General features: G+C 40.8%; 1 protein-coding gene across 1 annotated transcript in view; it reads left to right on the top strand.

Moving 5' to 3' along the window:
- The window catches only part of nlgn3a (neuroligin 3a), a gene marked incomplete in the record, with an annotated part of 115557 nt that overhangs the window by 41210 nt on the left and 50168 nt on the right, over positions 1–24179 (top strand). Inside the window, 1 exon segment of the mRNA XM_035669945.1 lies at positions 1–125. Coding sequence (XP_035525838.1) covers positions 1–125 — 125 coding nt within the window.

Genomic DNA, 24179 nt, shown 5'->3' with positions numbered 1-24179 from the left:
TGTGATGGTCTACATCCACGGAGGATCCTACATGGAGGGGACGGGCAACATGATCGATGGGAGCGTCCTGGCCAGCTACGGAAATGTCATCGTTATCACTCTCAACTACCGTGTCGGAGTCCTCGGTAAGCATCTTTTCCTTTTTTTTTTCACTTCACCTCCTTTTTCAAGGACATTTTTCTGGGCCATCTTTTTAGGGCAGCTAGGTGTAATGAGCACCGCTGATTGCCACATACACTCAAAATATGGCCGAGGGAAAAAACACAGCACTGTAAATACACAGACCGGTTCCCGGGCTTCTTGTTGATGTGGTGCTCGTGTATCAAAATCACAGTAATTGAGTGTGCTGAATGTGGGTTTGTTGTTGTGACGGGGGTTTAGAATAAATTAAGAAATTATTGTAATGAGGTTGAAAAAAATTATGAGATGGGCGTGATGCCGGAGAGATAGAGGAGAAGAGAAGAGTCTGTCGGAGAGATCGAGGGGTTCTCTCTCTGAGTTGTGGATGGTTGTAGATTGACTCACACAGCTGAATCCTCTTTCAGACACTTGTGTGTGTGAGTGTGTGTATGTGAGAAAGAGAGGGAGAGAGGCAATGGAGAGGCAGAGAAAGAGAGAGAGAGCAAAAGAGAGGGAGAGAGAGCTCCATGGAAACAGCTGCAGCAACACAAAATGGAGTTTGTTAGCACACTACCCAAGCTTTGTACCTTTTCCATCCATCTCTCTGACACAGCGGATTTGCCTCCTCTCACATTTTTTACATTTAGAGTGGTTCTATACTGGCTGCAAACACTTTGAATATAATATAATTTATTTTTGCATTTGTTGAGAGTATTCCCTAAGATTTGGACTATTGTTGGCTCCTGTTCCTGCATAAAGAATACAGCCACTATGGTATATCCTTTGGTCAATAAAGCCAAAACCAACCGTTCATAAATTTGTCCCTCAAAGTCTCTGTATGTGACTCACACACAGCAACAAGCCTGTTGGTTCTTACTAAAAAAGTTAAATATTTAAAAACCAAATATGTAGTTCAGTTTTGTTGTTCCAATACAGTCATTTTCTGTTTTTCATTTTCTAGTGAATATTTACAGCAGCAGGACAGTGTATGCAGCATTGACTCAAGTAAACAATCTGATTTTCATAACTAGACGTGGCTTAATTTGAACAGGTTTTAAAAGGCAAAAAGGTTAGGGACCACTGAGCTGCATCAGGCTTTGGCTCCTTGTTAGTCCTATATTTGCTTTGGTCTTTTTTGGCATTTGTTGACAACAACAACAAAAATCAAAAGAATATCACCAACCTTATCCTTAAAGAAATGGTCTGCCCCACCTTGCTGCTCAGAGAACTCCACATCAAGAGCAGGAGGGTGACTGAGAAGCGCTGCTGCTTTATCCTCTAGGACACTGAGATGACTGGTGTGGTTGAATCACACAGGCACAACTACATTCATCCAGACTCTCTTTTTGATGGAGATGAGAGCGCTATGGCCTATCGATTTTGTCATCAGGATAACTCACCTTAAATGCGCTGTGTTTTGCTCTGTCATTTTTGTGGAGTATCATTTTGAGTGTTGTGATCAGCCTTCAGGGTGGTAAGGTAGTCGGAGTACTGGCCGAGCATGCTACCTCGTGCTCCTGCCTCTGGTTTAAAGCTGAGCACGTAAGCACGTACAGATTCATGATCATATTTCTTTATGGCACTTCAATTATGAGTCAGATGTTTCTTCCCTCGCTGCCACATTTCGCTAAATGTCATTCTACATGCATGCACACACACCCTCCAACACTACATACGAATACGTGTGCACACTCACACACATGCGAGTGTTCACGCTGGCACAAGCACGCGATGAGCACAAACACTAAGACACGAGCAAAAGCAATCTACACATACAGATGCGGTTTGCCCACACGCAAAAACACACAGTCTCAAAAACACGCACAGACATACACACACATACAGTCCATAAAGCAGCTCTCTTGGTGAGCTCCCCAGCAGCCATTCTGAGAAATGAGCAGAGAAGAAGTGATGCATGTAGTTGAGCGATAATGTCCATTGCTGTAGCATGGTCTGATAATCTCCCCATGGTACGGCTTTAAACTGTTATTACAGACACACTCGTATAAACCAAATAAAACCAAGGCCAGAGAGAAATCAGACCATGATGGGCCAATTAACACTAAGCTGTCTGAACATTTTCAGTCATAAAGTGTGATTTGCAATACTCAGAACATGAGAAATCATAATTACATGTCTTTATTTTATTTTTGTTTGCAGTGGGTTCTTTTTATTGAAAATGAGTGTTGCTACCAGTTTGTTCATTAATCTAGTCTAGACAGTTTTAAGTGGAGTACACTAACTGTTTGTACTGGACACTGTACATTAGCCACAGCACACACAGTTGAAAGCTATGCACTTGCAGTGTAATATCGGGGCATCTGACAGCTGGATGAGAGCAAATACTCCAATTTTTACTTCTTCTATGGCTTCAACTCAAGTACTGTGCAGCAGGACTCCCTTCATTTGAATAATGAAAAAGAAAGACTTCAGTAATTTTGATTCTATGCAGGGTGAAGCAGTTTCTTGTTGAAATGCTAAATAAATAAATAAATAAATAAATATTAATGAAAAAATGAAAGCTCTTTTAATTAGGCTGCTTAAAGGGATGAGGGAATAATGGAGGCAGAGAGAATTAGACAAGATAATGAGTTTAAAGTGAAAGCAGACAAGGCAACTCAAACTACGCTTTCTGACACTAATATAGCTCTCCCACCATCCCTGTGCAATGTGAATATGGCATTAATAATGCAGTAAACACCTTTGAAATACACACAACAATCTGAATATTTAACTCCTTTCACAGAAATAATAGAGCTAAACTATTAGGCAACAACAGCACTCACTAACAGATCTGTACTGAAAGCATTTTTAATGTGGAGAACACATTAAACATTTTCACCAGCAAATTTTAACAAATTGAACAGCACCGAACCTTAGTAAATGTCAGCAATTCATGTTTTATTTACCTACTGTATTAATTTAATTTTTGTTAAATCATTTTTGTGGTAATACTATTTCCGGCTTTACAGGGTTTTTCCAGATTTTACTTAAAAGGAGTGAAATTATTGTGCATTTATAGTGCTGAGTGTGTTTGTGAAATATAGATGTAGCAATCGTTTGGTGTTTTCCAAAGCACAGGCCACAGTGGATTTGGCTCTATATTTCAGTCTGTTTTTATTATATGTGCATGGCCGCTGCAGATTCTGCAGTAACTACAACACAAGCTGAAAATACACTTGCAGAGAGAAATAGAAATAGACAGAGGAGAAAAAGAGAAAGGGAGAAATACTATAAAAAGAGGTAACATGGAGAAGAGTTGTACAAATCCAATTCGGAGACTCTGATGTGTTGAGTCGCTGCCACTCCCGTTCCAATTAAAGAGGAGTCCACTAAGTTTCTAGTGCTGTTCTATCATTCCCCTGCAGCTCTTAGCCCTACGCAGCTGTAATGGTAATTATTGCTTCAAAGGATGGACCACAATTCTCCTGAGGCCCCATTTGGAAACTTTCATATCTCAACCTTTCACTATTTAGATGAATGAGAATTCATATCAGATTTAATCTTTAATTACTTATTGACCCACCACAGTATGAGTATCACCAGATGAGATATGGAGAATAGAGTTTTACACCGTCCAGACTGTCCTGTTAGGACTCATCACACTCTGCTCTGGTCAGGGACCTGAAGAGCAAGAGTTTGTTTACCAAAGAGAAACAGTGTTTGGATTTCTGCTCATTGATCCATATGTGTGTGTGTTAGAAAGAGACATTGTGTGTGTCTCAAAGTGTGTGACACGTGCATGTGGAGGGGTGGATGTGTGTGGTCCGTGCACGTGGTGCGCGTGCTTAGTTGCCGCGCCTCTCTAATGATGTGTAATGAGTCCCAGTCAGAGGGGAGTATCTTGTATCACTGCTCTTTACAAATATAATTACTCACTGGCTCTCCAGAGCATGTCAATTTCCCAGTCCATTGGGGGGGGGGACTTAATTACTAGTTTCAAAATGCATTAAAAATTAACAAAGGCTGCATCTCTTGCCAAAACCCAAGGTGAGACTCTAAAAAGCTGCTCTAAAAAGAATGGTCAAGTACGGTCTGTACTTGAGAAGTTTTCACCTCTGACAGGGTTTGTTTGTGACCTTCGATGTCTATCTCCCATATCTCTTTGATCACAGCCATTTTATGGTGGGGCCGTCAATGCTGTCACCTTAGTCTACCCAAGTTATTCAGACCTTCAAAAGAATAGTTTCAGATCCAATCAAAATAACCTCAACCTACTGTATGAGTGTATGTGAAAGCGGCACTCAGCACTGAAGCATCAGCACAGGTGATTTAGCATTGATTTGTTCAATTGAGTTATTTTGTGCGTGGTAAGTGACTCTGCTTCTTTCTGTTATGTTCCTCTCCTAAACTAAAGATGGTGACTGTTGGTAATTCAACCAGGGATTTGGGGAGCGGGGGATCTTTGTGGCTATGTGTGAACAATATTGTAGAGCAACAGACAGTCCATCACACAAGTTTGTATAGTTGTTTTTCATACAGAAGTACTGCCGAGCTCCACTGAGAGCTGGACAGCACCCAGTGGGCTTGTGACTTTCTGACTCAGACACTGTACTCTGCTGGATGTTAGTTAAGTAGTAATGCAGGTCATCTAGGATGTCATCTGAAAACTTCCTTTCTGCAGTCTAAAACATCTGCACTTGTCATTTCAAGTGTCTTATATCCTGATAAAGTCTAGATGCAATTGAATATACTTCCATTTACACTTAACCACAACTATACACCTCCCCTTTGGCCAGATCACAAATCTGGTTGCAATCTGCCTTGGTTACATGCAAATCAAGGCTGGTCCTCCTAACGTTCAGAGGGTTGTGGTAATGCTAAGCTACAAAAATGAACAGTTAGTTAGCTATCTAATAACCACTAACACAAACATATGGATATGGATGAAAGTTTGATTGTCTTCACAGACTGTCAAAAATCGCCCACACAGATCATTTAATGGAGATAAACACTACAATAACACAGTGTACCTTCTTTATGCTCATCAGTGGTGGATAAAGTATTAAGATCTTTTACTTAAGTAAAAGTGGCAATACCGCAATTAAAGGAAACTCTGTTATAAGTAATACTAACCCTGCCTCCATGATTTTATTGTACTATTCTTATAAAATGATGACTGTGAAAATGACTTTCTTTTACTACAAGTCCATGTGCAGGATATAATCTGTCTCGTTGCGTCTCATTTGTCACATCCGATGTCGGGGATCACAAAAATCACTCTGTGAGTTACTACGGAATAAAATTCGACATGACAACCTCCTGTGTGGCGAGGGTGAATCGACTTAAAATAAAGAGCCTCCCTCAGTAAGTGTTCCCAGTCTCAGTCATTTCGGTTATCATCTGATATATGAGCTTGGCGCAGAGCAGAGGAATTTTCAAACAGTAGGTGGAAGAAAAAGCGAAGGCAGAGTGAGTTCCCTTTGTCTTCTTTTATCAGGAGGGGAGCTGAGATGGATATTTACTTGTTTTCATTGCCATTTGGATGAATTCATCCAAATTAAGCAGAAAACAAAAACATTTATTCATCCTATTAATGTCAGGGAGTGAGGGATTGAAGTAATGGTTTTCATGCTCCAGTCTGCAGCAGCTTGTTGATGCTGCTCTCCTACAAATCACTGCCAGGAAATTAACTCTTAAGCCACTCTTGCCAGAAACACTGCAACAAACGTCTGGCTCAGCAAGACAGGGCCGAGATGGGGCTTATTGTTTCTTGTTGCGCTGCTTGTCACTGTCCTCAAGAAGATGTTTCCTTTCTAGCTTAAAATTCTTGAAAAGTATTGATTAAAACTGAGAGGGAATAATGCTGAGTAGGGCTGAGTCACTAGCAATAATAGAGCAATTGATGTCCAACAACTCTTTCACAGCAGGACCTAGAACTCTTCTTCATGTATGATGATTTTTAAATGTAGCATGACTCAAACTATTAAAGGTTCTGTGTCATTAACTTTTCATGAAATTACTTTTGATTATATTGTTTCTGAAACACCATTACATTATTTTCAATTATTATTCCTGTATTTATTCATTTCATTTGAAAAACAAGTTCTCAGTCGTGGCACTGAGCTTTGATTGGCAGACAGAGCAACCTCCACCACATCCAGAGAGTGTGTCATTTCAAATGCTGGAGACCTCACTGATTGAAAGAATTTAGTCAGTTGTGGAGGGAGGGGAACCAATCAAGACTAATTGTGTTTTCACACACTGATGGGAAAGACCAAAATCTGGAACCTCCAACTGGGTTTCCTTGCAGCGTTTCCTTCATGCTGTATTTTTTAAACCCAGAAAGACATGAAACAATATCCATAAACTGACATTTTGAAGCTGTTAGTGTGTAACATTTAGGAAGCTCTACTGGCAGAAATGGAATATAATATTCATAGGTATGTTTCAGTAGTGTACAATCACCTGAATATAGGAAGCGTTATGTTTTGTTACCTTAGAATGAGCCGTTAATATCTAGAGATGCCTTGGGTCATATAGTTATAATACATTCTATTTTCATGAAATCATTCCCTGTTTTTGAAACTATTTATAGCTGTCATTTTATCAGTAATAGTTATTTAATGTATTTACATTCCGTAATTACCTCGTTATATAGTAGTTTTCATTGTTAGTGTCAGGGTCCACCATTCAAATTAGTCACCCACACAATGAAATTGACTGGAAATGATGCATGCATATAATCCAGTTTTAATGTTTTTAGTTTTATCGATATCAGCCTCACTGTTTACTGTTCACTCTCCCGCAGTCATATCAGAGGTGTATGTACGTTTCATAACTAGCAAACATGATCATGTTCACTAACACAGTAACATGACAATCTGCAAATTGCATATCATGGGTTTATTTTCCCCAAAACAATTACCATCTGATCATTTTGAGCTCACAGCTGTGGAGAATTCATTTGTTTTTATTTGGTCTCACTGGCTACATCTGCTAAAAAAAAAAAAATTTAAATCACAGTTACCTAATTAGAAAGTGAAATATGGACACAGTGAGGCAGTGGAATTAAAGCAGTCTATTAGGTAACTTGTTTTTTTCACCTTTTATCGCACAAAAACAAGTATTTGGGCTTATTTGGGCTTAATTTGTCCATTTTGATTGCCTCCAACTTTCAGATTCTGCTCAATTTTAAATCAGAAATGTTTTGTGTTTTCAGATGTATCCAGTTGCTATGACGCATGGGGTTGGTATACGAAATACCTTCAAGATGTTTTTAGAAACTCTTTAAGCCTAACTACCTGCAATCATCATAGCAGTGTTGTATAAATATGTTTTACACTGAATGAACAATGAATTTCCCCTCACTGTTGTGACTTGAACTCAGTTTGCTGATGTATTTTTAATGAGAATTTGTCCTTCTTTTTCATCTTACAACAAATGGGAACAGGAACAAAGCTCATTATATTTCATAAGCATGACATTTCAGAAAACTGACATTAAGAAATCAATTTCTACGGTACAGTAGTGCTTTTCGCTATTCAAAACAAGCTTTGCTGTAGCACTGCCCTGAGATGAAAACATGTTTAGATGATCGCAGTACTTTCACCAAAACAGTAAATATGCATTACAAAGACATCAAAGAGCTAACCCGACAATTGCTTTCATCTGGTCAAGGGGTCCTCTGCTGTGTCTCATGTAAAAATGGAACACTTCACCCAAAGATGCAATATGAAGAGCACAGATGGAACGGCGGTTCACTGAAGGAAAATGTCAACCTAGTGTCAGTGTTTGTGGTTGAGATGCTTTATTGATGGATGTTTGACCTTTACTGTTAGGGATGGAAGATGCGCTTCTTACGAAGCTTTCATTTGCATCCTAAACATTCAGTATTCCTATTCAGTCTAGTGCCACACTAAAATTAGAGTTTTGTGGGTAGAGATTTGAGTGGCTCCACAAACAGAGAAGACTAATATTTACCAAGCAGCTATTTCGCTCACAGTGACATGGCATGGCAGAGCAACAAGAGATGGCATTTCCATTTCCACCTCAGCACAATCTGACCTAATACTGATTCAGGGGTAGCGCTGCTATTTCCAGGTATGCCACTCGCTGCCAGAACTTTTTTCATATTTTCAAGTGGTCCTTAAATTGAGTGTATTTGAGTGTGAGACTCAAATAAAGTACCCAATAGGCAATTCATAATGCAATGCATGCACAGTGGCAGGTGTTGCCAATGCAGTGATTAAGCTATTCTTTCACCTTTGGTTTTTGTGGCAGAGGCTATTAACTTGCACAAATAGACGTTTCAGAGTTTTGTGCGAATCCCCAGCTGGCCTTTGCCTTTTCTTTCAGAGCCAGATGCCCTTTTAATAGCCACACCAGTAAATCCCAAAATATATTCACACCAACATGGGCTTTTGTGTGACCTGCTTAGTCGTGTTTGGACTGGTTTATTGCCCAGTAATTTCAAAATGACCTTGGTTTCTCAAGGATATAAATTGAAGGTCCCCACAACCTTTAATGTGTCATTACATAGCATATAACATATAACATCCTGACTGTGGAATGTGAAACTGTAATTGATGTATTGTGGTACTCCCTAGGTCTTACTAAACGACATAAATAATGAACTCAACATTTCTGAACATATCGGTAGATGCTAATAAAACAGTAAATGGATCAGACTGTAGAACTAAATAATGCTAAATCATTAGTATTACCAAACTAAAGTGCATTTAAAGACAGAAAAAGAAATAGAATAAACAATGCCGTCTAGGTAATGGGAACTGCAAATGACTGTTTTGTTTCTCCACTGAAATATTGACACAGGAACCGAAAATCAATTAAATGAAAACAGTACATATCATTGTATGAGGTCTTTGAACAAATATCACTCTGTCAGAAGATGGCACAAGCAAGATATATTGTATACCCGAAGGTGAATATTTGTATTTCTGAGACTTTTTATAACTTTAGTCTATTCCCAACTCGTATTGGGCTTCTTGTTTATGCCGCCTGGAAGATCTATCTGTGGTGATTCATTGCTTGAATGCTTTGTTTTGCTTCATACTCTGCTCTAGGAGGGAGTATGGGGCTCCTAATGGCAGCACAGCTTTTCTTCTTTGTGCATTTGTCCTTGAGGGATTTTTAACTTCACAACCAAAAAACACACAGGCGCTTCTTCTTCCTCAGGGCAAAATACGTACAGGTAACAGCCTTATCGAACGGAAGCCAGCATGTACACCTTCCAGATGAGCCCAGTGCAGCATGTTTGATCATTCAGACAAGAAAAAAAGTGTGTGAATCTAAAAAGCCCTCCTTTTCAGTTTTTTAGTCCTTCTCAGCAGCATTGTGAAGGGTAGGATGGAGGAGGATTAAAGCAAGAGGTGCAGCAAGAGGAAGGACAGAGGTTAAGATTTGCCCATCATCAGGTGTGTCCTGAGACAGGAATGATGTGTGTAAGAAGATATATATTGGCCAGGCAGGTAGAAGTACTTGCTTCGTGTCTTGTAGAGGCATTAATCATAGCAGTGGCCAAGCCTAACCGCCAAGGTCAGCAGTCCTTGCATGTGTGGGAGGCACTCTCCACAGCTGCCACCACGAAGCACTGCTGCAGAGGGGCTAACAGAGGCGGGAGGCAGGAGTCTGGAGAGGGTGAGGAGCAGGATGTTGAATTGACAAGGTGAAAGTGGGAGGAGGAGGAAAACGGGGAGGAGAATAAGGTTGGATTAGTGACGACCCCGGGGGTGTGGTCGGTAAAGAGTGGCACTGTGATAGTGAAGGAGATTGCTAAGCAAAAGTAGGTGGACATTTTGGGATAATGGATTGAAGTGGGCAGCACAGCTTTAGGGTGTGGGGGGGTGCAAAATAATAGCATGTGATGTACTGGTACAGTGTGTGGAACTGAACCAATCAAAGGGAAGAGGGTTGGGAAGGACAGGGTATGGTCACAATGCTTTTAATCACACCTCTTGAGTAGGAGTTTGGTATTATTAAAATAGGACAGAGGTGAGAATTATGCCTGTTCAGGGAGAATCGTGACTGCTTGGAGCTTTGAGTAAGGTACTGTTAATTTAGCAGAATACAGAGCCAGAAATCCAGTGTAGTGCTTATACTTAAAACAAAGTATTCACAGAAGGCCGATAGTGAACAAATTGGAGGTAATATATCCATGACAGGTTATATTACACATCAAGATAGTACCATCTTTCTCCTATGAAAAATAATTTTATAGGGTCATATATGATTTTGAATGTGTTGTGACCCCAAGGAGGTCTATAAACATTGTGGGAGGGCATTTCCCCTGAACCACTATGGAGAAAATACAGTAATTTTCTGCTGCGGTGTAAAACAGAGGTGCAATATATCTTTATAGTATGCACTGAATGGAGCCGTGGCTGCAGTCCAACTTAGTCCAACTTCATCTCTCTCACTATTTAGGAGCCTTGATTGGTATAAAATTGATCCAAGTGGGATTTTCCACCATCTCTTTTGCCCATCCAGTCTTTTCAACCCCATGAAGGAAGAGATACTCTGTAGAGAATTAGAACACACTGGAAGGGCTTTGTTGTAGTAAGCCAGCGTACAAGGAATTCTGTGGGCACTACCTTTGCCTGACTGCCTTCTGCTTATGTAACTTTTGCAGTCATATCAGGTAGTCATTTCCCATTTCTGTGTCTGCTTATAGGCATCATTATTTGCTTGATTAGTTGTATCTTTTGTGGAAATGTGGATAAACACACAATCTGGCATCTAAAGTTACTTCAGTCAGTGCAATAAATTATCCATATGAGCATGTTAGTGACTTGGCACCCCTATTGATAGGATAAAGCCACACTAAACTGCAATGTTTAGTTTAGGGACAGATTGTGGTTATGGCTGATGTGTTATGGTTAAGATATGGTTATCTTTAGGCAACTACATCTACTACTTAAGGTTAGAGAAAGATAGTACTCATGGTTAAAAGATACCAGTGTTGGCAGAGTAAAAGTCAGATGTTTTAGAACCCAACCATTCATCTTGAACTGAGACAATGAAAAAACAAAAAAGCAATTACAAATGTTCAGGTGCAATTCAAATTTTCAAATTCAAAAATTACCCAAAATCCCCCATATTTTTTTTTATATATTTATTGCAGTTTTGCCAAAAGTGTTGGAGTGCAGAGAACACGCCACAAACGTCATTTTCTAACTAACTAAACTTCTAAATCAAACTTCAAACTTTATATTTATTTTCTTTGCTCGGGCACACACAAAGCAAGACAATCTACTGCCAGAATGGGCAGGCAAAAACTGAAAAAGCCACAAACTAAAACACTCTCTTAATGAGGCAGAACTGACTGGATTGGAGGGAGCAAGGGTTTCTCCAGGACTTAGTAACTAGGATCTGGAACAACAAGGTATGTATAGTGAGCTCGGCAGTTGAAGCATATAATGAGGCTGATCAGTCAAAGCAAACTATTAGGTATCAGTCCCCGCCAGCGGGATTAGCAAAAGTTAGCGAACACGCTGGGCAGTCCCAGATTCTGCACCCTGGACAGCGGCCGTGACATTCAGTGATTTAACTTATTGAAATTGTGGCTACACTTTTGTATAGTGTACAGTCGGTCAGTGTTAAATGGTTTTGATATAGTTAAAATTTTTGAAATTTTAAATGTGAAATAATCATGCATAAGAGCATTTATTGAAAAAAAAAATAAACTGCATCAGAGTTTGATAGCAGCTCACAGCTACACACCTGAATCTCATCCGGACCTGCCGTTGGTGCTTCATGACCAGAATTACAAACTTATCATCAGTGTATTTCTAAAGATTGATTTGTTTTGATTCTAATGTAAGCAAACAACAAAAACAAGAAAGTTATGTGTTAACAGCAGCCTGAAGGGGGGAAATGAAATTACAGCATGACAAAGCGGCTTACAGAGGAAGGGGAGTAGAGCAGATGGTTGATATCTAACAATTCATTTGAAAATTACATATTTACAGAGTAAGTCTGACATGGTTTGCTTGTATATAACCTGGAAAAAAATAAAGGGAAACAAATTAAAATGGCTTCATATCATGCAAAGGGAATCAAATTTAACTAAGGAAGCTTTTTGCGTGCACATGAGTGTGTGTGCATGTGTGTGTGAGTCAAGACATGGCTTAAATACAATGAAAATGTGCGACTATTGATACTACACACATGTTGCACAGTTCTGCTTTTTTAGGTTGTATCACTTAATTTGATTTGTTATGTTTATCAGAGGATTAAATATGTTTTTCAAGGGGTTGGTTCCCCAGCAAAAGAGCTTAAAGATTTGTTCACCACAAAGACAACTTTTGTAAATCACAGTAAGTAAGAAAATACTGTGTGATGATGGGTGATGAAATGCTGCATATTGAGCCAGGTATTCAATTTGAAATAAAAACAAAATGCACAAAGCAATTTGAAACAGTAAGTTACAGAAGTATAATTAAATTTAATGGAAAAAAGACAGACACAAAATTATTTCATTCACACTAACACTGTTGGATTTTTTTTTTTTTCATCTTTACAGTGTCCATTCTGTACTGATTTTCAAAAACTGTGCACAAGGTACCTAATCAACAGCAGGGCTTAATTGAGATTAGTCCATAGAACAGAAAGAGGCTTTGTTCCTCACAGGCAAAAAAAGTTCAAGGGATTCTTGTAAATATCATGCGGGACTGATGTGAGCATCAGGTGCTGCAGAATGCCAGTTTCCTCATGAATAATAGCAGTGAAATGTGTTGATAAATCCTGAATGTCTTGTTGGAGTTGTGTTGCTTCAGGTGTTGGCTGACATTCTCTCTGTGGAGCTGCCAGTCAAACTGGTGCTGGGCCTCTGGAGCGGCGTCTCTTTCCGTGATATTTTTCTATAGCACAGTCTCTGCACTTGAATATCCTGCTTCTCTTCTGCAATGTGATTCTAATACTGAAAATCCACAACCTCACTAGGAGCATACTATATCATGGTTCCCTCCCTCATATTTCAAGGTTTCATCTGTTCTTGATTTGTTTACACAGATATGAGCCTTGCTGTGTTTTCCCATATCAAACTGTATTAGTTTCTGTCATCACTAACACGACGTAGTGGGCTAATAAAAGCATCAGTGAAGTGCGCAGCACATGGCAGTCGCTCAGGGAATGGCTGCCGCAGAGAAGCAGCTCTCATCTGGTTCTGGAGAATCGTGGGTCCTGCTCCCATATATTGGCCAGGAGCCCATGTGAGTTGTGACCCCATGCCACTTGTCCTTTACACTCACTGGTTGCATGCTGGCAAGTTGACCTTTATCATTAACCCTGCTGCGTGCCTGTCATTTGAAGTCTTTATTATTCACGCTTCCCTTTGGGTATATTGTATACCGGGGAGCAGGGATGCAGAGCTAGTTAGCACATTTACTCACCACAATTATAGCACTTAGCTGCTGCTGAGAGAAAGCAGCAAAGACATTTTAGGAACACAAAAATGTGAAATATAAAAATGGTGCATATTCTACCCAGTTACAACTGTCTCTTGCATGCATCAACACACCAGCAGAAAAAACATGCTCGCTTTGCTTTATCTTACAGGTACACATATCCCTCTTTACCACTACATACACCCACATGAATTGGCTTCAGCACAATATTGTGCCATAGTTTGACAAGCATACAAAAGTGCAAACAAACCAAACCATCAAATGCACATTTTCTGTGTTATTGATTAATCTCATCTCTTCACTATAGTCACAGTTTCTTTCATACAACAGCATTTGTTCCATTTTTTACTTTGATGTTTAGAGCCCCAGCTAGACGAGGGGCACACACACACACACACACACACACACACACACACTGTGGCTGTGGCACTGACTGTTGATATTCTTTGGACATGCGTCTTTATCCACAGCACTGCTAATCAGCAACCATTCTAATTAAACTCGGTTTGCACTTGAAATTCTTTAAAATATGTTCAAACACTTATGAACGACAACTGTTTGATAGCACACATTGCTGCTTCCGTCCTGTTTGCAGGTGATAAGAGCAGCGTGTGCAAAAGGAGTCGGCAGGGATGTATTTTAAAGTGCAGATTGTCTGTGTGTAATCAAACCAAGTCAATCCACGTCACACGCCATCCCTATGATACTATTCATGAATGTTTTTTTACCCCGATCCCACACCCATTACATCTTTATCACAACTATTTTCATTATCATCCGGCTCTGCCACTTGCCTTCACTCAACCTCATTCTGCGGCGTGTCAAGTCAGCAGTCTCCCGCAAAAAGTAATCCACTGCCTTTACTGATGGACTGTGATATAGCTCTCATCGTTTCAGCGCCGCAGCGACGGCTGCAGAATGTGGCAAACAGGCTGTTGACACCCCACTCCTGCTTTGTCAGAACTGAAATTTGAACAGAACACTATCAAAATGAATCCTATCAAAATACCTGATTATGTTATTCATCCAATTACAGTGTTTTGGTGCAGCTATAATCAATGCATTTTCATTTGTAAGGGAGGTGGAATGTCAACTTTGTACTTGGAGCCAAATGATACAGCTTAGCTGTGCATACTGTTTGCATGTGTACTTGTTTGTAGTCCAGTCAAAAAGTTAGCCAGAGGACAAATTACAAAATGCTTTCGCCTTTCGCCATCATTAGAAAACAGAGCGGAGGAATGCTATTTGGATTACAAATGGGAATTTTGCAAATGCACGTTATTTTTCTCCCTCCTTTACCCTGTCTGAATCAATTGAACAAACCGGCATGATATTTGATGGCCTGTGAGCTCCAATTATTAGAACAATATTATGGCTGGGGAAAGTCAGGGGCACTCCAGTGGAATTCCAATAGTGTTTGGAAGCTATTTGTATTGGTGTTAGTCCTTCAGGGGCTGGAGAAGGGCATACAGCTCAATAACTCAATTCTTAACAATTAGCCCCTGACATGTCCCCCAGAAAACAGATAGAGAGGACTCTGGTGGATAATATTTTCCAAAGTATAGAGATTATTGTTTCCAAGCCCCAAGCAGCATTGCAAAAGACGTTGCAGCTCTCTTTTCAAATTGTACTTTGCACGCTGATAAGATCATTGTTGATAAGTGCTTAATTCTTCATCTCTCAGCTGTTTAGGTAGCTTTTATTTTGTCAACATCAGCAAGGATCTGATCACAAGCACGCGCTTCTCGCTGTACTGTGAAAAAACAGACCACCTGTTCTCTGGGGTCACTAATTATCAGCAGCACTCTAGAAACATTCGAAATGGCACAGACCTTATCACTCTCAATTATAAATGTATTATACTGTAATTGGAGGGGCTCTTAGTTCTGGGATCAGATCTCATCGAACTGCCTGTGCTTTCCGCTGCCCTCCCTTCCTCTGAGCACACCTCCTCAGCCGTGGACCCAGCTGTGAGTGACCTTGGACCAGGGCCGACCTTGCTGCATCGCCGCAGTCTGATGTTATTAGATTGTCCAAGAAGGAGAAAGGTTGAAAAAGCATACGCAGTCCATCTCACCTTTGCCTTGGTCTTCGATGCACTTTCAAGGGGATAGGGAGAACAAATAGAGCTGTCTGAGGGTGTTTGACTTTTTGTGCGTGTGGGTGCGATTGTGTGTTTGCGTGTTTGATGTACAAGCACTTGTGTCTGTGCAGCCGCATATACTTGCAGACAGACGAGGAGGTGGCATTTGGAGTCGTCTGCTCAGGGGAGAACTCCCATGCCTGAGGGGATCATATGCAGTCGGGCTCTCCTTTGGGTCCTGATGGGCCGTGCGCTGTGGTCTGATTGTAAAGAGGTCATAGCTTTGTAAAGGAAGCCCCAGAGGCCAGCTAGAACAATTAGAAATATGTGTTTCTGGGTCACTGGAGCACAGCTACAAATCTGGCAATACTTTTCTATTTCCCGACAGTGGAGGGTAAGGAAGTGGCTTTACTCTGGCTTTTGACTGATTTGTGATGTGATATCTCTATGCTGGAAACACCATGCATGCTGCTTTGTTTGAATTGGTTTACACTTGCAACAATGCCATAGATTTTCAGGCTTTTACTTTATACTGTATATTCTAATCTTGCTCTCCCAAAGTCAGTAGTCCTTAAGTCAACAGCAAGCTGTGCTGCAAACACAGCACTGACAATACAAATGCCTGAGCAGTAACCCAGCTACAAGGAAGCTAAGCCTAATGTAAACATGGCCATCATTTCCCATATGCACAGTACATCGTGTACCAATGTAAGTAATATTTCCAAGAAAATAGACCTCAGTATTCCATAAATATTTAATGCAATCAAAAGTACAGGGTCTACAGACTACACAAAAACACATGTGTAATGTAATTCATTCTTTTTGTAACACTGCTGTGAGCCTAATGCTTTCATTGGAAGTAACTTGCCACAGGCTATATACAGTACCTCTCTGAGGCAGCATATCAGGTGCTTAATATAGCAGTAAACAAGTTAACAATGCTTGACAGGGATTAAAATGGATATGGATTCCTGAGTGGCAGAAATTCAATGACACAGATCATACTTACTGTTAAAAGTGTCAGACCATGCAAGTTGAATTCAGATTTTAAGTTGCGTGTCACTGTTTTTCCTGACTCACACAGGAACCATGTCATTCTTTGACTGGAAACGTTAAGATCACCAGAACGGGATTTACAAGTTTTCACCCGACAACAACAATATATGGACGATGTTTCACCTTAATATTTTTCTTCATGAAATATGAACGTGTATAACCAGGATGACTCAAGCTGTGCCTGTGATCAGTGGATCCAGCTGTTATGTATGAGTGAGAATATGGAACGATATGAATTATCATAAGTGGTATAAGGGCTGCATCAAAACAGATTATCTTGACTCAATAATTTTGCAGGGTTGTATCACACCAGTCTAACTTGATCATCTGCCCCCGTCATTTTAGACATGAATTGTGTATCAATTATCTCCCCAGCTAGATATTGGTATAGTTCTGGCATCTAAATGCATGGCTGTCCTAAGGTAACATTTTTCATGCAGGATTATAAAATGCTGACTGCATGCTTTTATCTGCTGCATTTGCATTTTAATGTAAACCCCCCATTTACATTTACTAACAATACCACTGTGGTCAAAATTATAATGGTAATACCCGCAATTGGGAGAGAATAAATAGTCTGAAGGAGAAAAAAAAGGGCTTTTAAGAACAGGGAAAGTCCTATCTTTTTGAGATAGAGCTAACACATTTTTCTGTGCAAACAAGTCAGGGTCCACTGCCATTTGCTGGTGACACCACTGCTCTAATGCCCATTTCCCCCCATGTTGTAAAAGGCTAAATTAGCCTCCTCTGGAGCCAATTTAGCTGAATTAAGGAGCTTAGAAAGGTCATACTTACATTTCATTTGAACTTAATAGACATTGCAATAAGAGTACTTTTCCGTGTTTGCCTACATCACCAGCAGACACTTTGAAAATGAATAAGACCAAATATTCAGTCATTATTCTCGATCCCCCGTCATCTAGAAGCTTTACATGTGGCTGGGGCAAAAAACCTCAGGTATCCAATTTCTTTATGGCATTTTCCCAAATTAGGCCTCCAATCCTCTGTATGTTTGGCCACTGAGCTACCTCGTTAAGTTAAATAATGAATGAATTGCACGGGTAATTATGAAAACTCTCACACCGCTCACAAGCGGGACTAATGCTTCTGCTGGTTTAATTAGAGCAGGAGCCTGCCACTCAAGGCTGCTCCCCATGCCAATCCCGAGGACAGAACCGTGGGCTCTCAGGCTGGGGGGAAGATAAGGCTCAACTCAGGAGCTCAGTATGGTACAAACCTGCCACCATTGCACAGGCTGCTACAGGTAGCAAGGCTGCTGGATTTTTAGCCACAGGTAGGGATGTTACTGACAGTGAGCCACAACACACTCCAGTTCTCCTAGACTAGAGACAGGAAGAGCTGTTAACCACCTGTCTCCCAACATGGGAGCTATTGCAGCATAGTTTACCTATCAAAGACAAGAGGGAAGTATTGTCATCAGCATATGTCTTGATAGCACCACAGAGAGCATTAATAGGCATTAGAGAGCATGATCCATAGCACAGCCAGTTAGCGGACACTCAAGTGAAGGAATAGATGAGGGGTGGTAAAACGGGGGATGATTCGATCAACACAATTGGCTTTATTTCTGTTCTGCACCTGCTAGCTGTTTGCTGCTGATGCTATCGTAGAGCCAGAGGGGGCAACTGGAGCACTGAGTGAAACAAGATGTCCTGCTAATAAGATTCAGTATCCTTCCTCCCATTAGGGCATGTCTGTTTCTCTACCATTATCGGCATTGTTGTTGGGTCAGTAATCCACCCTCGTAACCTCAAGGCAAACGGACTATGAAGGATACAGAGTTAACAACAAAGTGTGTCAGCTCGGAGATTGCGAGTGATGCCAGTTGAGGCTGTGGCCAGACTAAGGAGAGGCGACATTGGCCTTGACTACCTAGAAACACCATAAAGCAATCTGTATAATGAGTGGTTTCCCCCCTGAGATGGCTTGTCATTCCATTCATACGTCATAGCTCGATACATCCTTCCTAACTCTAGTCAGCCCTCTCAAGCCTGGGGGGAGAGGAGAAGACAGTGGGGATGACATAAACACGGAAAGAGATAACATGCTCACTAGAGGAAAAGGGAATATACACCATAGAATAAATGAAATTAATTATCACATTGATTCAGTCTCTTTGATAATAATATTGCAATTACAGTAACCATGTTAACTAAAATATGAGAATTTACCATCTGAATTCTTTTTTCCAAAATGCTAATACAATTCCCTCAGCACATTTGGCAAAAATTGGCTACACTTATTTATGTCCTTGGTGAATAACAAATTTCTGCGCTCATGTTGTTGTTTACACTATGTCTGTTTTGAAAAGTATGAGCATGTGCCCTAGATAAGCCCATAGGCTCATGCAGCATGCAGCCACGGTTCGAACACATTAACTCATAAACATCTGCTATCAAATAAAGCAAAAGAAACTCAATTAAGGGAAGAGATCTGGTGGGGATAGCATCAAATTAGGTGACTGACAAGCCCAGTAATCTGGAGCATATAGCATTTTTCATCTAATAACACTCAGAGATGTCCTTGGAAAATGGAGTATGTGGTGATGCTCAGCTGATAGAAAGGGAGGAGAGCGTAGCTGCATGGGCGGGGGTCATGTGCAAGTACAGTGACAATTTCTTCTGACAATGTCCCGTCTTATTTTTGCTTTGTCAGCTCGCTCTTTAAAGCAGGGATGTCGTATTTAATCAAATTACCTGTGAGAGCTGCTCCTTCTTTTATTAATTTATTGAGGCGGGGTGAGGGGAGTCGGGGTGGGCGAAGGAGCATGGATGAGCTCCTTTGGGATGAGTGTGTTTGTGCTCTCTGAAACGTGAACCAGAGAGGGCTGAGCTAACAGAAGCTGACAGTGGCAACCGCCCTAGTGCTCGGCTGTGAGAGGACCAGTCGGCTTTTACGCTCGAGCCTCGTTAGGGAAACAGTGAGAAGAGTCATCTGAGGCTCAGAGACAGGAGCTGGGTCTGGTGCTACTGCCGTTCAGAGAAAAATGGATCAGGTTTGACTGTACATGTCAAGAGTTTGAGGCTCAGAAGCTGTTATGTTAAGCGATGGTGAGCATAGTGGGCTCTTATCCAATCACATCTCCCTGCAACGTAGAAGCTGAATTATTGCTGTCAGTCAACCATATATGATTTATTTGTGGTTTAATAATATAGCTCTTAGGTTAAATCCTCTAATCTAATTGTCTATCAAAGTTAATCTTAATGAAGATAAAAGGCAGGCAGTTAAGAAAATGTGGCTATGGCACGTGCAGCAAAATTAACAAGACTTGATCCTGTTCCGTCTCCACATTACACCTTTCACCACGCTCATGCTCTGTGCTTTGGCCACCGGGTTCTCAGGTGTACAGTGCATCTGGCCAGCCTACAGGGCGCGTGGAACAAAGCTACGGTGACATTTTATCTGACGGTAGCTCCTGTGGGGCCTGAGCCATGCTGCCGAACTGTCAGGCGGATTTCAGCGCGATGAGGAGAGGGAAGAAAGCCAAACAAACAGAGCCCTGGCACAATCTCCCATCGCCAAGCAGTGCAGACGAGCTCAGAGAGACGTCCCTGGGGATCGCAGGAGGCCGAGATGAAACAGAAAGCGAGATCTAACCTTTTTGTTGTTGCTAGAACCTAGTTCTTTAGTGTTCCTAGATTAAAAGGAAGAATGGTGAAGTGAAATGAAAAAGGAATCACTTCAGCTGTTCGAATATGGGAGGCCCTTACTGGAAACAGGACTTCACTATCAATTGAAAAGGGAAGAAAATAAAGCAAATATTGTTATCCTTTGTAGGACATTGGTACAAGTGTCTTTTGTATAGTGCGTGGCCCTTGTGCTACATGCAACAATACATGACAGGCACACTCCCTCTATTGTAGAAGTGCTATGGTAATCATACACACTATTTCAAAAGCTTTTCATCCATTTTTCATTTCCCACTGTTCTCGGGGTGAGAGAACAGGCATGTTTCATCAACAAAGGAATATGTGAAGCCAAGCACCTTCACAAGGTAGAAGGTAATAAATTCTGCATATGTACAAACCTCGTGGTTTCACTTTCTATGAGATGGCCAACTGCTAATATCGACATGTCAAATATGTTCAGTGTCGGTGAGTGTTAGTTGACAAACCAAGTAACCCCAGATTCTTACTCCCATGTCACCCACCTTGATTGCTTTTTTTAAATAAGGTTGCACTTCAGTTATTTACCCTTTTTTGATATAATGAAAGAAATCACAGTTCACAGGAGGGTATATGCATCTATACACATTTGTGTCATACAACATCTGCAATTATGGAAGTTAGCTTTTAAATATGCTTTGTTGTTTTTATCCAGCTTCAGATATTGAGGAACCTTTAAAGTGGCTTTAATGTGCTAAATGCAGATGTGGAGGGACCTGATTAAATCTATGGCACAATGAAATTCCTCCCCCCTCTCTAGGGTTGTTATTAACCTCCTGATGCTTTCATTGGTAGATGAAGAGATACCCTCGACTGATGTTAAGCTGGAACTGGAGCTGGAGCCCCATGAGGCCCTGGTCAAATCCACAACTTAGCACTCCACTGTGCACTGCGTAGCCCAGTTCAGCCTCACATGGCCCAGCCTGCCCTAGCTTGTACCACAGTGATCCTCTTGCACCATCTTCCTGGTGTGAAGAAGAAGTGGATTGCAGCAGAGAGAGACAGAGATCAGATGGAGGAGGAAGAGGGAGGAAGCAGAAAGCAAGAAGGTGTTGAAGAAGATGGTGACTGAGAGGTACTTTAACATGGAGGGCTAGGAAGAAGAAAAGTCCACAGTATAGTGAAGTTCCCCAATGTCAAAGTTCACTAAAGACATGTAGGAGTTTGAAACAAGGCTTACTGCCTCTGGTAAATGGCATCAGACCTTTGAAATCAGGGCTTAACACTTCTTTTCTAGGTGACAGACACTTCAAAATAACCCCTGGCTCTGTTAGTTAGTGGTGTCAGGCTTTTAAGAACAAGGCTATAAACAGTTAGTGAGGTGGTTAGACCTTTTATACCTGAACTCAGTTTGTCAGTACAGCTGCTCAGTGTGATGGGCTGGTACAGACCTTATACCTTTTTCCACATCAGAGAGTAAATGCATGCTATTACCATTGGCCCAAGCGAATGCTCACATTGCCATCGTTCCGGCACTTCATCAAATTGATATTGTGGGAAAACACACGGGCAGTGCCCAGTCTTTAGTTCGTAAACACACCCAGACTCTCTGCCAGTTCCCACTGGCTAGTGTGCTGGCCGTAGACCTAGTCAGTGCACTTGGCTGATAATATGAATGGTAATGAGTGACTGGCTGCTGGGATTGAATGCAAAAGTGCTGTCATAATTGAGTTAGATTAATTAAAGGAGCTCCACTGTATTCTTACAGATCAGTGCATCTTGTTAGAGGGCTGTGCTATGGGTTGGGGCACTGCAGGGGGTGTGTTTGTGGCCAAATTTTATGTGTTTTTGCGTGTGTAACCTGCAGATTGTGGGTTAGGTGGGTTGTTGTGTGAACTAATTGAAATGAGAGGCGATGTGCAAGTCTCAGCCAATATGGCCGGTCCATTTGTCAGGGTGACATCACTGCACTCACACCCCATCCATCTCCGCCCGGCGCCACAGAACCATGCTCCTCCTGGTGATTAATATCCATACCTCCCTCACTGCACTGCATACACTCCCCCCCTCCAAGTACTCGCACACTGCTGCTGCTCCACACATGCACACCCACAAACAAACAAATACTCACACACACTCTGCTGGAAGCCCTCCTCTTCACTTATGCACACAGTGGCTGCGCACTCACCCACACTCAGTGCCATGGCACTCCCATTTACTCTCTCATACACACATGGCTGGAGCCCAGGGCCCCAACCAGTCACACACATAAACTTCCTAATTGTTCCAAACACAAACTGTCCTTGCTCTATGTGATTGGGTAGCAAATTTATTTTATTCCAGTTTTTATTGAATCCTGGTCCTGGTCTTATTTCTTCTTAATTCTTCGATTGGTGCAGCCATGTTGTTTTAAAATCTTTATAGGTTTATTTCAATTTAATTCAGGTATTTTGTGATTATTTCTGATAAAAAAGTAAATATTAGGCAATTGCTAATATTTTACTGCACATGTTAACATTAGCTGATTCATTATGACTAAGATGGGAAATGAAAACCTTATTTTCTTATATGATGAGGCAAGGAACACTTTGTCATGACAGACTTTCCCGCGAGAAATCAGTGCAAGAATTTAGAGCTGCAACTAATGATTGTTTTCATTATTGATGATTGATTAGTCGATTAATCTCTTAAAAACAAAAATTGTGATCACCATCACAGTTTCATAAAGTCAAGGTCAAGTCAAAAATCTCAAAATCTGAAATATAAAATATGATCAGTTTACTATTGAATAAGGGAAAGAAAAGAAGCAAATCATCATCACAAATGAGAAATGCTAGGGGGAATGTGTAGCATTCTTGCTTGAAATTAGTTAGTAAAAGTAGATGAAAAATTAGTTACTCGTTATTTATCTGCTGATCTACTAATTGTTTCATCCCCATAATATTAATAATAACCGTCATTGAGAAGTTTAAAGGATGAGGCTTGCAGTTGTCATCAAATACGATACGTCGAAATGTGATGCCATGCCACGGACACACTGTTCGACAGACAGTCAATAAAGAGCACAACATCACAAAATCGTGATGCACTGACCAAATCTGAAGTCGATCTGATTGATTCCCCAGGTGGAGTTTGTTCAAATACAATGTGTGCAACTTGCCCAAAAAAGAACATCTGAACATCTGCCCACCAATTTTTGTACATCTGAGTGAAACTAGCTATATTGACTACACAGACAGTATTTTAGTGTGATCAATTCATTGTTAGTTTTTGTCTTTTCATGACATCTGTTGACAGTGAGAAAAATATAGAACATCAACAGACCTATCCTTTATACCTTTTCATTGCTCATTATTCTCTGGCATCTTGTGAACACTGTACACATACTGTACTACATTGGCATATGTATAATCAGAAATCTAGATAAAAGCAGAGCAGGCCCAAACTTATTTTTTTCTATATATGACAAGCAGAATCAAAAAGCATGTTTTCTAACAAATTCTTCCTTCTTATAAATTTGGAACCAGTTCCAAATCAGAACACAACCCCACTGGCAGCAGCACTACTTTTTGTAGCCAAAAATATTACACCCTTCTGAAGACAAATAAAACATCACTCATACAGTACACACCACAGTACTAAACATCAAGAAAACAGATGTTCATTTAAACTGCTGCTGTTGATTTACAACTGAAGTTGGCAGGGTTTTGGAAATGAACAAATATAAGAGAAGACAGGATTTACAGTATCAGGAATAAAAGCTGTAGAATGAGCTGCCTAGGCTTATTTCACAAGTTCTCGTGAGGAAGGGTCAACCCAAACTAAGCTCATTATGGCCAGCTATCAGAGCTACTCCAACCTGAGGAGTTGGGCTTTGAAGATATTCTAAATGATGACCTTTCTCTCGTACTCTGCTCCACTGATGTG

Source organism: Morone saxatilis, unplaced genomic scaffold, assembly GCF_004916995.1.
Source record: "Morone saxatilis isolate NCDOM2014 unplaced genomic scaffold, NCSU_SB_2.0 Contig22, whole genome shotgun sequence".
Lineage (NCBI taxonomy): Eukaryota > Metazoa > Chordata > Actinopteri > Moronidae > Morone > Morone saxatilis.
Note: the sequence above shows the minus strand (reverse complement) of the source record. Positions and strands in the feature narration are given on the sequence as shown.